The sequence below is a fragment of the Sinohyriopsis cumingii genome, chromosome 3 (assembly GCF_028554795.1).
Source record: "Sinohyriopsis cumingii isolate HCF-2022 chromosome 3, ASM2855479v2, whole genome shotgun sequence".
NCBI classification, from domain to species: Eukaryota; Metazoa; Mollusca; class Bivalvia; order Unionida; family Unionidae; genus Sinohyriopsis; species Sinohyriopsis cumingii.
This window is the reverse complement of record NC_142963.1, coordinates 114,383,887-114,400,350: the sequence shown is the minus strand read 5'-3', so window position 1 is coordinate 114,400,350 and position 16,464 is coordinate 114,383,887. Positions and strand designations below refer to the sequence as shown.

At 35.1% G+C, this 16,464-nt stretch overlaps 1 protein-coding gene across 1 annotated transcript in view; it reads left to right on the top strand.

Moving 5' to 3' along the window:
- LOC149803623 (transient receptor potential cation channel subfamily M member-like 2) overlaps positions 1–16,464 on the top strand; it is a 155,179-nt gene that overhangs the window by 60,131 nt on the left and 78,584 nt on the right. Inside the window, exons 16-18 of the mRNA XM_089953363.1 lie at positions 6,229–6,369; positions 8,958–9,057; positions 14,241–14,466. Coding sequence (XP_089809489.1) covers positions 6,229–6,369; positions 8,958–9,057; positions 14,241–14,466 — 467 coding nt within the window. The remainder of the gene's footprint in view (positions 1–6,228; positions 6,370–8,957; positions 9,058–14,240; positions 14,467–16,464) is intronic.

Below are 16,464 nucleotides of genomic sequence, written 5' to 3'. Positions count from 1 at the left end.
GGATCTATCAAAGTTGCCACCTGTTTCTTACAATTATGTGGACATGTCAATTTTATTGAAGTACATGGAAAATGTGAAACATTTGGTGGACATACTTAAGTTGGTCCAGGTGGAGATGTTATGTGCAATGCAACTTTTCTGTGAACCAGCCATGCTCAACAGTCAAAAGTACATTGCCTCCCCATGTTGACAATTTGAACACAGTTCAGTCTGACATAGTACTCAGTGAGACTTCATCGCAAACCGAGGCTTCAGTTCAACAAATCATGAGCTGATAAGTCAACCATGTAGGTCAGTGAGGAATATCCCTGAACCCAGTCATTCAACAGAAAGAACTGTTACCAGTAGTACACATGAGGATATGCAATGCACGGACTCAAACAGTTACAAGACTCTTATTAGTGCAAACAAGACCAGCTCTGCTTTATGGGATACAACAGCAGAAATTCATGATAATTATAAACCAGATGATGGTGAATTAAACCATAGCACTACTGCATTAAAAATGGTCACATGTTCAGAAGACACCAGTGCCTAAGATGAGGATTTGGCAAACGATACGACTTTTGCTAAAGTTGCAAGTTCTCTGCAGAACAATGACCTCTCTATGGCAGCACTTCCACATGAAACATAATGCACAAATCTTCATCAACGATGGCTTAATAAGTTTACAAATGTACAATCCACACACCAGTATCCAAGAAGGTATGGAAGTGTTATGATAGGAAAGACAGCGCCCTCAAATTTGCGTACAGTGCACCCAATGTGACAGTGATGCATGTTTGTAATAAGACTTGCCCCCGGAATGCAGAAATCTGACATTTCCTCGCATATTGAAAATTAATCTGGAGTTAAGCCCACCCAGGTGGAAAAACTACAAACGAAATTTAATATCTATGCCAGCTTCAAAATCACATGTGATAATCCTATGCACAATGCAGTGATGAACGTGGATGCATGGCCAAGAAACGTGTTAGTTAGAGACTACTATCAGAGTTGGAATTGAACCATCATATCCACAAATTGGACTCAAATATAATGGATACTTTATGCATTTCTTTTTATAACTGTCGTTCATTAACAAGAAATATACAAAATGTAAGAACTTTATGTGATATTTCCGATATTTGTTTCTTGCAAGAATTGTGACTTCTTGACAGTGATTTAGGCTGTCTCTCATCCGTACATGACAAGTTCTATGGATCAGGGGAATTGCCGATTGATTCTTCTAATGGTATTCATACAGGTAGACCTTACAGAGGTGTCTGGATACTATACCATGTATTATAGAAGTACAACACCTCGATGATCCCAGATTAATAGGTATTACTATCCATACAGGGGATTGCTCCTTGCTTTTTGTCAATATCTATTTACCTTGTGATCTTGTGGAAAATTTTGGGGAATTTGAAGAATTATTTGAGCAAAATTAATTCTATTGTAGAAAATGCTAATACTCTAAATGCTTATGTAGTAGGAGATTGGAATGCTAATATGCTCAAATCCACTCCCTTTGGAGATGAACTTCGCGTATTTTGTGACGAATATGGTTATATCATATCAAACTTAAAACTAATAATAGACCACACAACAAATTTTACTTACGTCAGTGATTCTCACAGTACAGTGTCTTGGTTGGATCATTGTGTCTCTACATAGTCTGCTCATTCTGCTATAAGTGATATGAGAATACTACACACCCTAGTGGGGCCCCGAGTGGCCGAGTGGTCTAAAGCGCTCTTCGTTACGGATCACTGCCATCTCACCTCTGCCTGCGTCGGTTCGAGTCTAAGATTCAGCCAATATGGGTATGTGAGAAAGCTTGCCAGTAGCTTCTCGTGGGTCGGTGGGTTCTTTCCGGGGTTTTCCCGGGTTCTTCCTCCACCATTAATACTGGCCGCCATATATAGCCTATCGTGTGCTGAAAAATGGCGTTAAACCCCACAACAACAACAACAACACACCCTAGTAAGGTCCGATCATTGTCCTACTTTAATGACTATCAAGACTGATCTACTTTCCAGATTGGATTCTTGCCCCAACCAAATGCGTCAAACAAGAGCACAATTTAATTATGCTCTTAGATTATGTAAGAAGGAGGAAGTAAAATATAGAGCAGACTCACTAGCACAAAAATTTGAAAATGTTGACCAACATGAATTCTGGAAGCAAGTTAAACAAAATACTACGTCGCCTTCCAATAAATTATCGATTTGCATTGATGGGAACCATGGTCAGGATAATATATGAAACATGTGGAAAAATCATTTTGAAGACTTACTCAGTAGTGTTAAAAATGAATCGAATAAGAAGCATGAGCTCTCAGCATTGAATACTCCTTCTGCTTGTATTGAGGTAATCACATTATCTGAGATCCAAAGTGGAACAACAAGACAAAAAGGTGGTAAATGTCCAGGATCAGATTTTTCATATGTGGAACATCTTAAATTTTCAGATACTATACTTCATGTGCTATTGATGATTTTATTTAATTGTATGTTTGTGCATAACTTTGTACCAGATGATTTCACAAAGGTTACAATTATACCGCTACGAAAGAAACATAAATAAATGTTGGTATATTAACCAGAATAACACAGTAGCCATGTGATAAAGTGTGTAACAAAATTTTTGTTTGGGTGAACATTATGAGGAAAAAGGTCTTATTAAGTGCACACAAACTATGTGAAAAGTTGTGTGTGTGTGTGTGTGTGTGTGTGTGTGTGTGTTTGTGTTTGTGTGTGTGTGTGTGTGTTTGTGTGTGTGTGTGCATGCATGCATGTGTGTGTTCCTACTAGAAGAGTGAGACCCTGTATGGCAGTGTTGTGAGATTTGCACATTTTAGATGAATTCTCTCATATATCAGGGTTGTGCTGAACATCAGTTATTAATTTCTTATGAAAGAAGGATAGGTATATGATAAAGATGTGTTCATTTGCAGCAATCACAGTAGAGAGAATGTTGGCATTCCTCTATGCTACTTTCAGGTACAGCAACTGAAATTTCTTTGTATTGGTATTAGAAAAACAACACACTAAAGCTAGTGTGAGTGGTTGCTTCCATGTGTTTGAGAAATTGACTTGAACTTGTCCATAGTACACTAACTAATGGAGGTTTTAATATATAGAAGATTAATTTTGGCAGAGTGGACAATGCTAGTATCTAAAAGCGCAATAAATGAATTATATGTTTGTATTTTTGTTTATTTTCCAATCACCCTCTGAAGTCCAGAATGTGCTAATGACCAAACAAACCTAGCAGTCTTTTAAGAGATGCACATGTAAAGTCGAGTCAAGAAGTATATTCCAATACAAATTCCACCCATCCCCCATAAACCAAAATAAAGGGAATTAAAAGCTTCATTACAAATGCCTAAGATTTACAAGGTCATTTTTAAATAACCATGATTACAATGAGGAAAATCTGGAAAAATCTTTTTTTAGCAAATATCAAACCCTCTGTAAGGAATGAAACTGTAGAGTGGAACCATACAAGACCATGTTGACCTGCAGTGGGTGTTTACACTCAGAATGGCGCAGAAGACTAATTAGTTTAGAAGTTAGTTTGATGTGTGGAAATGGTTAGATTTAGAGGCAGCAAAAATGAGGTTTTCAGTATAAATTGGTATTGATTATTCAACCAGTGTTTAATTCCACACATTGAAAAAATAAAATTGTAGATAGACTTTATTTCTCTGAACAAAGTTATTGGTATTACACTATTTATTCATTGGTAAGCCCATGTTTGATGATAAGACCACTTCAATTTAAAAACAATTCTGCAAATGTTTACTTTGGGTATATTTCATAATATGCCTCCTACATCACCTTGTCATTGGAGAAATACTATAACAATTCTAATCTGTTGAATTCTAGTTTTTTATTCAGACTAAACAACCGATTTCTTTCACTGAAAGAAATACATGTAACAAATTTTCTTTACAGATTTTGAAAATACCATATATATTCACATTAGTTGGATCCAACTGTACACTGCATTTGACCCAATTCTGCCATTACATAACATGTTGGCAGATCTGGGTCTATGCAATTTGTTAGGAGTAATCAGTAGAACAAATGACATAGACCCCAAACTGCCAGTGCATTATGGAACAGAAGATCAGAGTCTTCATTGTTTGAAGTTGGATGCAACTTATAAGCACATATGTACAGTTTGAACATAATTAAATATTATTCACTTGTGAAAATTTCTCTCTCAGAATATTGTCACTGTACAAGAAAAGTATATGCTGTAACAGATAAAGTAAAATTAAATTTAGTTTTCAATGGGTCACAATTCCAACATGGTTTTTGTTATGTTTAGGGGTAACATTTAGAGTCAGTGACTCACCAGGTTCTTTTTACGGCTTCAGATTTTCAAAGGTCTATTATTTTTGTCTGTTGTGTCAATTTTGCTTTGCTTCACATATAGAAGTTGGTAAATATCTGGGAGAAATTTTTATTGCCATCAAAAGTGGCCAGTAGTTTTTCTAATTTAGAAAGTTCCCTGCTGTTTATATTCTTTGTCAGATACAAAAATACTGTGTTTCATGAAGTCAGTTTACAAAGATTTGAAATCGAAAACCAAAATAAAGTGAGACAAACAGTTAATTTGAATTGTTGTTAGTTTACTGCATTATCACAAGTGTAATCTGAAAGACAAGAAAGGTATATATTTGGGTTTAAAGATGTTAAAATGATGCTTTTACTTTTTGCAAATGGAGTTTTACTTGTGATATTTTAGTGGAGCCAGTAAAATGGATCTTTTTGACAGTATTCCCTAGACAAAAGATTGTTTTTTTTAAAATTCTAAATTATTAAAGAAATGTGTACAGAAATAGTCCTTCTGGTGGTTAATCTTTAAAGTTTTACATCAGAAGCAATGTTTTGATAATATGTCATAGATATCATTGTCTTACATTTTAACCTTTGACAAATCAGATTGTAGATTTATGTTTTTTTATAATGCTTTGCACAAGTATGATCAAGATTGTTTTTGACAATTTCCTGAAAAAATTAACTGTTATGCCCATGTCTGACTTAGAACTTTGCCGTTAAAACATCATATTGGTGACATTTATTTACCATTATTAACCCAGATATATGGATCCTTTAATTTTCAGGGTACCAACTCTACAATTTTCTTAACCAAACAACAGAATTACAAAATTAAGAGACACGACTAAATTTTGGAATTTTTTATGTCTCGATTTTGTAGAATATCAGAGATGGTTTCAATATTTCATTATATTAGCACTTGATCCAGTAGTGATCCCTTTTTCTATCCATTCTTCTGTTCATATTTCCTGCTTACAGATTCTTTGCAAAATGTGATGTCATGAGTTTTATTTTCTTGTAAATAGCTGAACACATGGAAGTATCCCAGATATGTATCTAGGGGTATGCCAGATATGTATCTAGTAGCTCATTGAATGGTAGTAGCATATTTATTACCATTATGTAATATGCACCAGTGCAGACCCAGAACAATTCAATAAATAATTTATTTCTATAGAATACAAAGTGAAAATTTAAAAGGAGCTTACAGTATTGTAAATTAAATCCAAACTAATCCTAACAGTTCTATCATAAGTAAAAAAGTATAGAGTGTTGCAAATGAATTTCAGATTTTGAATATGCTGATTTACCATTAGCTTCAAATGTGCTGATGTGCCAAAAGTCTTGATGTATCATGATGATATAACCTGAATGCCAAAACGGTGTTTTAGTCCAAACAGTCAATAAGCAGTTTGTAATTCCTACAAATAATGTACATAAATGATTCCTCTCATAACTGAACAGAACTAAAAGAATGATATTAAGATAGGAGTATTTCAATGGAAATTTCCATCAAATTCATAAGCAAGGTAAGATCTGTTTATTTAAATTTTAGAAACAATCTGACAAAAATCATATACACCATAATTTCCAAGGGGATAACCAAAGTCCTGGACTCAAATTCAAGTAAAAATGTTTACAAATGATCACTATCTTTAAGTATAATCAATAGTTGTGGACAAAAGTAAGCAATGTAATATGCCATTTACAAATGAATCATACAATCTACAATCATGGGCAAAAGTTAAACACACAATATGAATATACATAGCATAGTAAATCCACAGAATTGACAGATCCTGTTAAAAATTTGGGCTTGTATTTCTTAAATTTTGATGGTCATTTATTTGGGTTTTTTTACAATTGATGGTTTTATTTTTGCTGTTTCCAGTTGGCACAGGCAAGATGTACAAGAGAAAGAGATTCAAATATGACTTTGAACACCCAGAAAAAGATCTTTTCATTTGGGCCATCCTCTTCAACAGACGAGAGATGGCCAAAATGTTGTGGAAAATGTCCAGAAACCAGATTGGTAAGTTTCTTCAAATCTTAGATAGAAATTTGTGTTGCCATTGTTGAGATTTATATTCCTAAATATTTCGAGTTAATAATTAAAAGCAGTATACTGTAATTTCTGAAGCTTCCCTGAAGTATGGGTCACAAGCCATTTTTACAAATATATTTTTAAAAAGAAACAAATAAATATACAAAAGACCATAATTAATTTTAGAGCAGCAGATTGGCTTGGATGATTAAAAGACACATCCACATGTAAAGAAACCAAGCATAATACTAGTTTCTTTTTATAAGCAGACTTTTATTTAAGTGTAGTGATGTGAAGACCTGGTCTAAGATCTAATTTTTGGGAGCATATTATATTAGTAGCTGTGCTTAACGAATGTAAAATTAATAGTCAGTTTTGTTTTTTACTTACCTGGAGTCAATAACATGTACAACTTGCAACCACATGCAATAACAACTCAAATTGCATTTAGGGAGATGATTTTGTTTAAAAGTGCATATTGGCCACTTCTGGTGCATATACTGTGTTCTGCTCATGATATTTTAGGAGTCCTTTCACTGCTTTGCAAATCCAACCCTTCTGACCAAAAACAAAAGCTGTTAACAATGTCTCAGTTTGGTTTGGTATTTTGCTTGACAAGTTCTAAAATATCTGCTTACCATAACAAAAGTAACACATGAGTGATCTCCCCTTGAATAGAGGTATTTGCTTCAGTGAGGGGAAAGAGAAAATTTTCCCAATTGGTACAGGCAGAGAAATAGTACTCCTTGAAAAGTCTTGGCGCTACAAATCACTATTTATAAATACATGTTTATAAATACATGTGTATAAAATTACTAAATTCTTTCCTTGGCTCTCTGAAACAAAGCAGTTAGCTTCAATCATGATTGGAGCTACATTCCATGATTGCTTCCATGAAAGGCCTTGTCCCTTGGTCCAGATTGGATCATGCCTTGAGTTTTGATCTCAACGAACAAATTTCCAATTAATGCACTGTCCACAGCTTTGCAGACTTGCATTTTGTATAAGATCTTCTCCCTAGTAACTCTAGCTTCTGCAGGAAGAATCAATGAAATTTTTATAGTTCTGTCATGATGTTTATTTTTAACTCTACTAGTAAGAGCCCAGAAGATCTAATGGGATGGTCCTTCATCTGACATCCATTTATTCTTGCTTTTCTTCCCAAACTGCTTGGAAGATTGCCATGAAATTTTACATGGACACGTTCATCCTATGGTACAGCTGGTCCTAAAGAAAATGGTGCTGCTTTGACATGCATTATGGACACGACAGCATCCCATCTTGAAAACTGTGGTGCTTCTGTCACCTTACAGATAGAATGAAATGGGTTTTTCACCATAAACCTTTGTATGATGTCTGTTTGGTCCTAAATGAAAATGGTTCCACTTGAACATCCAATATCCAGACGACTTCTGAAGATGTCTAGCTAACCCTAAATGAAAATGGTGCCAATATATCAACCCCAGCAGATAATTTGAAAATCTTGTTATTGCTGGAGAATATCAGAGGTGGTTTCAGTACTCTGGAATTTTAAAGAAAAAATTAATTATCTTGAATTCCTGGAAACTCTCAAAAACCAGTAGAGTATTTTCCCCTTTGAGAAACTCTGGATGGCCCCTGCTTTTGTTGTTAATAGTCAATGGGAAATAGGTCACTTGTTTTAAACATTTTTTCAACATGATCATCTTCAGTACTCTGTCAGAGCATTGATGTCATAACAGAAACTTATGTACAGATCAGAATTGGGAAATCTCACCAGTACCAACATTTACAGAAGGCAGCTAAGAAATATAACATGTTTAGGAATGTTTGAATGTCTGAATTTAAGCATGTGTTTGTTGGGTCATTCATTCTGTCTACAATAAATTAACTCAAGACTGTTTGAATTTACAAGACAATTTAGCTCATGAGGTTGGAGCATTGGTTGCTACCAGCCGTACATTTGAGTGAAACTGTTTTATGACTTACATTATTGACTTACATTCGTGACTTACATTATGACTTACATTATTGACTTACATTATTAACTTACATTATGACTTACATTATTGACTTACATTATTGACTTACATTATTGATGCAGTGAGATGCTGGTCAGATACCTCACTTTAATCTGAGAGACATTTCATCTGAAAAGGATGTGACCTGGTGGGAGCTATATCAACAGCTACTTTCCCTTGTGCTTCAGCAGCCTCATAATGATGTGGATTTCTCTAATTCTGCTGCATTTGCAAGAATCAAAATGTGTCCCTTTAAGATCTTGTCTCTTCATCCAATTTTGCCATCCATTTTGTAAGTTATGTCATACTTAGACACAACATTTCTTTTCATTGCATAGACATTTACCTGAAATTTAGGATCAGTTTAATAGTTCTTCTTTTAACATAAATAAGAAATTTGTGAAATAATATGATAATGGCATTGATCATTTATCATTAAGTTTGATTCTAGCAGAGGAGAAAGATTTTTTAATAAATTAAAAAATGTCATTGATAATATTCAATACAAATCTAATCATTGAATCTGATTTAAATACCTTTTAAAGTTATACTTTTTTTTATTGTATTATTATTAAGCTGGAGCTCTTGTAGCATGTGCACTTCTTAAAAACCTGGCTATTAAAGCTGATGATGATGAGGAACTAGAACTAAGTGTCAGCCTACAGGAACACTCACAGTAAGTTTATTTTCAATACTGCTATGATGGTAGCTATTCCGGTGATCGGATTGTCAGCATATTTGTGTGGTTGTATCTGTAGATAGCTAGAAATTAGTTTAAGTTTTAAATTACCAGTGATGTCATTTAATTTGACTTTATGGTACATCCTGCCAGGGATTGTAAGGGAACCAAGATATAGTTACAGTATGGATAAGTAAAACACAATCTCTGATGCATCACCTTCCAATGCTTTGCAAAGAGATAAGGTAACAGAGCAATCTAGATAGGTTGATGTTGTGATAGACACATGGAAGCTATCACATGATCCTTGAAGTCTTTTTATTAGAGAGGACAGATCGAAGTTATCACATAATCCATAATCCTTTAAGCCTTTTTATTAGAGAGGACAGATGGAAGTTATCACATGATCTTGAAGCCTTTTTATTAAAGGAAAGAGAGATAATTATATAAATTTTTGGCTTGAAAGGATTTCAGTCTATTGCTGTACTGTGTTTTTTCTTTATCACCAAATATAGTTTGCATTAGTAATACAGGTACACCACCGATTTTCTGGTAACGGATGGTCTGGCACCTCTTTTAGTCTGGACAAAATTATGAGAGGGCACTTGAAATTCCTGACACTGCCAGATTAGTTTACTGGGCAGACACAGTTGGTGTGCACTCACTTAGATTGTTTACACTGCAGTTGTTGGTGGTGATCTTTGTATTTAGTGCGATTCTTGGCATATTTTACTAACATTAAACCTAGCCATGGCTTCCAAGAAAGATGCAAGTGTCAGTGGTGGTGTGAAGTATAAACACCAGTCGATATCGATACAAGATAAAGTAGAAATGTTGGAAAAACTGGACCACCGTGTTTCCATGCAAATGCTGTGTTACACATATGGTGTTTATTCATCAACTGTTTACGATATAAAGAAGCAGAGGGACAAAATATTGAAATTCTTTACAGACAGTGATTCCAAGAAGCAAATGAACATTAGAAAAACTAGGAAAGATGGTAAGAGTACTGAGCATGACCAAGTGATGATGGAATGGTTTTGACAATGTCCGAGTGATGGAGTGGACTTGTCGGGTAGGATGGTAATGGACCAGACTCAGTTGTTTCATAAAGAACTTAATTACAACATGAGTGTGACTGTAGTGAAGGATGGCTCCAAAGGTTCAAGAAACATCATGGAATTTCCACGCATAAAGTGTGTCAAGAAAAATGGTCCACAGACCACAAAGGAGCTGCCAATTATATTGACAAATTTCAGAAGCTTGTAGTTGATGAGCACCTCAGTCCTGAGCAGGTGTATAATGTAGATGAAACTGCATTATATTGGCGATGCACACCTAAAAGGACACTTACTACAGAGGACAAAGAAGGGCTCACAGGATTCAAACATTCTAAGGATAGAGTTGCCATCTTAGGATGCTCAAATGCAGCAGGCACGTTCAGATGTAAACCACTGGTGATGGGGAAAAGATAAATGCGCAGGGTCCTTGAAAGGTGTTAAAATTTACCCAGTAACATACCATGCTAATACAAATGGGTGGATTACCACCATGATTATGTATGAATGATTTCAAAAATTTTGTTTTGCCTGAAGTGAGAGCACACTGCACATCTGTAGGGCTGTCGGAAGACTGCAAAATTATCCTTATTCTGGATAGCTGTTCAGCTCACCCCAAAGCTGAACTGTGTAAGAAAACTTTATACAGTGTATTTACCACCAAACTTTACATCATCACTTATCCAACACCGAGACTAAGGAATGCTGCACTCTATGAAGGCTAAGTATCACTCACTTTTCTATCTTAGATGTGCTTAATGCTGGCAAAGTATCACTCACTTTTCTATCTTAGACTTGCTTAATGCTGGCAAGTATCACTCACTTTTCTATCTTTGATGTGCTTAATGCTGGCAAGTATCACTCACTTTTCTATCTTAGACGTGCTTAATGCTGGCAAGTATCACTCACTTTTCTATCTTAGATGTGCTTAATGCTGGCAAGTATCACTCACTTTTCTGTCTTAGATGTGCTTAATGCTGGCAAGTGTCACTCACTTTTCTATGTTATATGTGCTTAATGCTGGCAAGTATCACTCACTTTTCTCTGTTAGATGTGGTTAATGCTGGCAAGACATTTATTAAAGAATTCAACATGAAAGTCATGCTGTGGTTTATTGCTCAAGGCTGGGAGAAGGTACAAGCATCAGTACTAAAGAAATGCTGGCATAAGTTGTGGCTTGCCTTGATATTTGAAAATTCACTTGATGAAAATGTTGGCAAAGATTAAACTGGATTTATTGTTCCAAAGGAGGAAGAAGTTGTTCATGAGTTGCTTGAGTATGCAAAAAGTGTTACAAAACCTGTTGCTAAGGATATGGCAGGTAAGCTTAATGAAGAAAATCTGGCTGAGTGGATGAATGTCGATGAAGAAATGCCTGTTGTTTACCACCATGCTGATTCTGAAATTATAGACATTGTTCTGAATCCTGATGAAAACAATGAAAATGATGAAGATAACAGTGATGAATATGGAACATGTAGCTGAAAGACTTACTGCAGTAGTTCCCCTCTTATAAGGCCACCCCTAATGCAGCAGGAAAGTGGCCTTATAATGCAGGTGGCCTTTCTAGAGGGGGATGACAAATGCGAATAGTAAATATATATGAAAAAAGTCACAAGTACATTTAATTTTAAATATTCAATATTTTAATTAAAAAATCACATGCATGATGTGAAATAAATGTAAAACAAACATTGTCTTCATTTTCAAAAGAATGCTATGAATAACCATTGATATAATTTTAAAACTGTCTTTATAATTATGTTACAGTTCACATTATCTGTCACTTTGTTGGTAACAGTCTAAAAAACAATCCAGTGTCGTCACATTAAAAATATACTTGCTGTCATATCCCCTGCATATATCGTTTAGTCTTTTGTTCCAATCTTCGACAACTTCATTATTAACATCAGCTGATTCGCTGCTAATGACAGAACACTTGATAATGTGTCACACTTGAAATCTATGCAACCATCCATTACTTGCGCTGCAAGTTGCGGTAAAGTCGTCATATCCCAATTCAACTGACAAACTTTTTGCTTTTTCTTGTCTTTCAAATCAGGATACAAACATCTCCTGGCTCAAACAATCTTCCTTTCTTCGTCCATTTCACCTTTCCACTTCAGCAAAATTGTTTCATTATCTTTCACGATATTGTTTATCTTAGTCTTCCCGACGTTAGTTTTCTGCAAGAATCCTCGACGACCCCCCACCCCGTCAGTTGAATTACTTTCACGTTCTCCTCTAAACTGAGAATTTTTATTTTCCTCGATGACATGTTGATCTTTTTGCAGTAAGTTATTCATGTTGCCAACTACAATACTGATAAAACAATTTTGTATGCATCTAAACAAATTGCAGTGTGTTTTTAAAGGAAGTGATCTTGTCACGTGATTCATTAGTCGCAGTCTGGTACCCTATTGTTTTTATGCATTTCTTGAAACCAAGTGAGAGAAGCCAGAACGGCTTCGATATGTACCATTAACATCACGCAGATTTGACCTCGAGGCCGCTAGGATTCGTAATTTTGACAATTATTGTCAGTAGTAATAGCCACTGATTATCAAAGTGAACAAGTTCAACATCTTACTAAGGGAAGCCATAAAGGCCATTAAACCATTTTCCAGCTGACTTGGGTATTGTACATTGATACTGCCACTTCTCAGCTGTTACTACTGTTCGATAATTGTAATCTTAACAATTATCAGAGTGACTAAACCGGACATCTTATGATAACACAGCAGTAAGGCTAATTGGATTACATGTACGTACCCTTTTGTATGGATTACAATTTGAGTCTTTCTCAGTTTTTATGGAATAAATTTGGCTTCTCATGAGGCGTAAATGATATAATATTAACCTTAATGGTAAATGTACTTTACTGAACACTTTTTCAGTAACGAAAACCTGACATCGGGAAACAGAAATCGGATTACTTAACACAAGTTATGAATAAAATACTGGTTCTGGATACATATTCATATAAAATGTGGCCGCTTGTGAGGGGTAAATTTTATATTATTGCACTAATATGCTGGCCACTGGTCGCGTTAGCCGGGTGGCCTTTCGCGAGGGGTACTTTTGAATACAAACTCGTCGGTGCCAACGGATTCTGGCCGTAAGGAGCAGGTGGCCGCTGGTCAAGGGGGCCGTTCAAGAGGGGGACTACTGTATTGACAAGTTAATTGAGTTTATGGGTGAATTAATCAAAGGGCTTGAGCAACGTACCTTCATGACAGTAGAAGAGCTAATGAATTTTTATTTGATACTTGATATGTTACGCAGGGAAAGATCAAAACACATGAAACAATTTCTCTTGGATGAAATGCTTAGAAAGATTGCCAAGAAGAATGTGTATCAGTGAAGTACATCTGAAAATCCTGTGGCTGCAGCATCAGAAATCCCTCTTAAAGCAATCAGCTATGTAACAGACAATAATCCTGACAGCCCTCAACTTCCTGGCCTTTGTGATTAACTCTACAGTTCCAGTAAAATTCTAAAATGTGCCACTTTGGGAGTGGTAGTACTGCTACATTCTTTGCAAGCACAGTAATTAATAATACTGTTTCATTTTGTACCTGTATTTCATTTAATCATTAAATTTACATTTAATATTTGCTTACTTTAAGTTTTTAGAGACACGGGAGGTGTATAACTAGTGGGTCAGAGGTGTATTGTTGAATTATTATTACATGACCTCAATTGGTCCGGCAAAACTGTTAATCCGGCAATGCTTTGGAACCAAGACTGCTGGAAAATCAGTGGCTTGCCTATAATAGTAACAGATTATATAGTCTTATTAAAGTTAGTAACAAAATATAGATATACTGGTCTCAGAGTAGTTTTGTATTCAAGGGAGGCAACACAGAATTGAGATAAATAATTAAACTGCAATTTTATCTCCCTTATCTTGTGTTTCACTGATGGTTGTACTTGTTTCCATGTTGATTTCAAATTATGGGTTGCTGTTTTCACATTGAAAAAATCAGTCAAGAATTGAACCCTGAGTCATTAGCAGTAAAGTTCACAGATATGTCACTTGATTAGAACATTTTGGATAAAATAGGCTATTGATATAACTGTACACTCCACTCCACTAATTCTCACTTTCTACGCTTTTAGAATGTATGAAGACTTGGCCACAGCAGTGTTGGGAGAGTGCTACAGAAAAAACAAGCAGTTAGCACATCAGCTTGTAGTGAGGCAGCTGAACATGTATGGCAAGACCACGCTGTTTACACTGGCAGATGCCAATGAACTGATGAAGTTCATGGGACACACTTGCTGTCAGACCAAGCTCAATCTCATCTGGAAAGGGAGGATGGCACAGTACACACAGATCTGGAAGGTAAAAGGCCTGTTGTCTGCTTTTGAAGTTTTAACTTTATTTATTTTACATGAGTTGTAGAACAAGATTTAACAACTTAAACTGCAAAGTCTCGATGACTTATACGTTGTTTGAGTTAGACGAAATTGGAAAAATAGAGAAAACATCTACTCCTTTACTTGGGCATCCTTCTACTCATGCACAAATGATGTCAATGAATTGAACCTGAGACTGTAAAACTGCAAATATAGTGTCTTTATGCTACAATGTATAGGTTTCATGTTTATATTAATTAAAATTTTACACCACTAGGGTCTCGACCCATTAGTGGTATTTGTATGTGTGAACTGTAACTCCTTCAGGCTGAATTCCAATTGTAGTCAGAGTGAATTAGTATCTTTCTTCAGTGGGCTGTGACATCATTATCAATAAATCTATACCTAGTTGTCTGTAATCAATTGAATGATCAGAGACTGATGCCAAAAATTATGGGTAATTACAAACTGTACAAATTTGCCACCACAAATTACAAACTACAAATTTGCGACCCCAAAATATGAAATTTGAGACTCTAAATTTTTAGTGTAAAGAAGTCATGGGGACCAAGTTTAGTATTTCTGTCTTGATTTTAAACAGCCTGTTGTTAGACAAAAATCAATGTGGTCAGAATGACACTAGACATATTAAACTTTGCAAAAGAATAAGCTCAGTTTTGACACTTGTGACAGCTTGGGGCAAGGCTGTGTGTGTGTGTGTGTGTGTGTGTGTGTGTGTGTGAAATCTTGAAGCAAAAATGCTAAAAAAAAATAGGTAGAAAAAAGTTCTCGGTTTATGAACTGCCAAGAAGCCAATCAAAAATGCATTCCCATGGACATTTTTAACTAACTTTTAAAAAAAGAAATGACCCTAAATTTCAGTCAGTTAGATTTTCTTTGAATCAATCCCCAATTTTTTTTGTCATCTGCCACTATTTCAAATGAGGGTTTAACTACTTAGGTCAGTGGCTTTAAAAAAGGGTTGAGTTTTGATAAAACGTAAATAGATCTTTGTCATCAAGATCTTGGATCAGTTGATTATGAGCAAGAGACTGTGCATATTAATGAGGCATTACTTAATTAATTTATATATCATTTTTCCAACTATATTTAAATAGGTAAAATTGACATGATATACATTTATTAGATAGCACATAAACATTTGTATTTTTGTAACAGAACATAAGCCTGGTTTGTGAAGATTGTTGACTGTTAAGTATGGCCTCTATTTCATTCATTCCTTTACATGCAAATTATGATAAAGTAGCTCTTTGAATTTGAGGGTTGCCCGACATCAAAGATGCTGATTTTTTACTCATGATGGTAAAAACTAAAATCCCAGTGTATTTTTCCATTTACTTGATCATATTAAGTTGCATTTATTATCTATATTCTATTTATATTGGCACTCAGGTAAACAGGATTATAATATGAATAATAAAGTAAATCACACCCATACATTGAAGTCGTGAAATCAGCACTTAATCCAGTAACAATGTAATATTCATTAGTATCATAGTTCATGAAACTAAGAATAGATACCTTTCTGTAGCATAATAGGTTATGACTCCTTAGCTTTCGACCCTATCACATGGTCTTTACCCTATCACAAGGCCTTTACCCTTATCACAAGGCCTTTACCCTATCACAAGGTCTTTACCCTATCACAAGGCCTTTACCCTTATTACAAGGCCTTCAATATAGGAATGACTTCAGGATTTGAGTCAAGCTACAGACATTTATCCTTATTTCTTTGACTGCAAATGGCTGTAGCAGGTAACAATATTTATTCTAGAACTGTTGTTCAGTTTTTAATTATTTTCAGTACCTAGCTTTATTGAATTCAGACTGGGTTAAAATAGGCTAGCATCACATTATAAAAAAGAATGTTGATTGCAGCAATTTTCAAAGAAATATTTACTGAAAAAAGGACTTTTATGACATGTTTTCTTTTAGTGTAACATTGTGTAGAAAATTCTTTTTT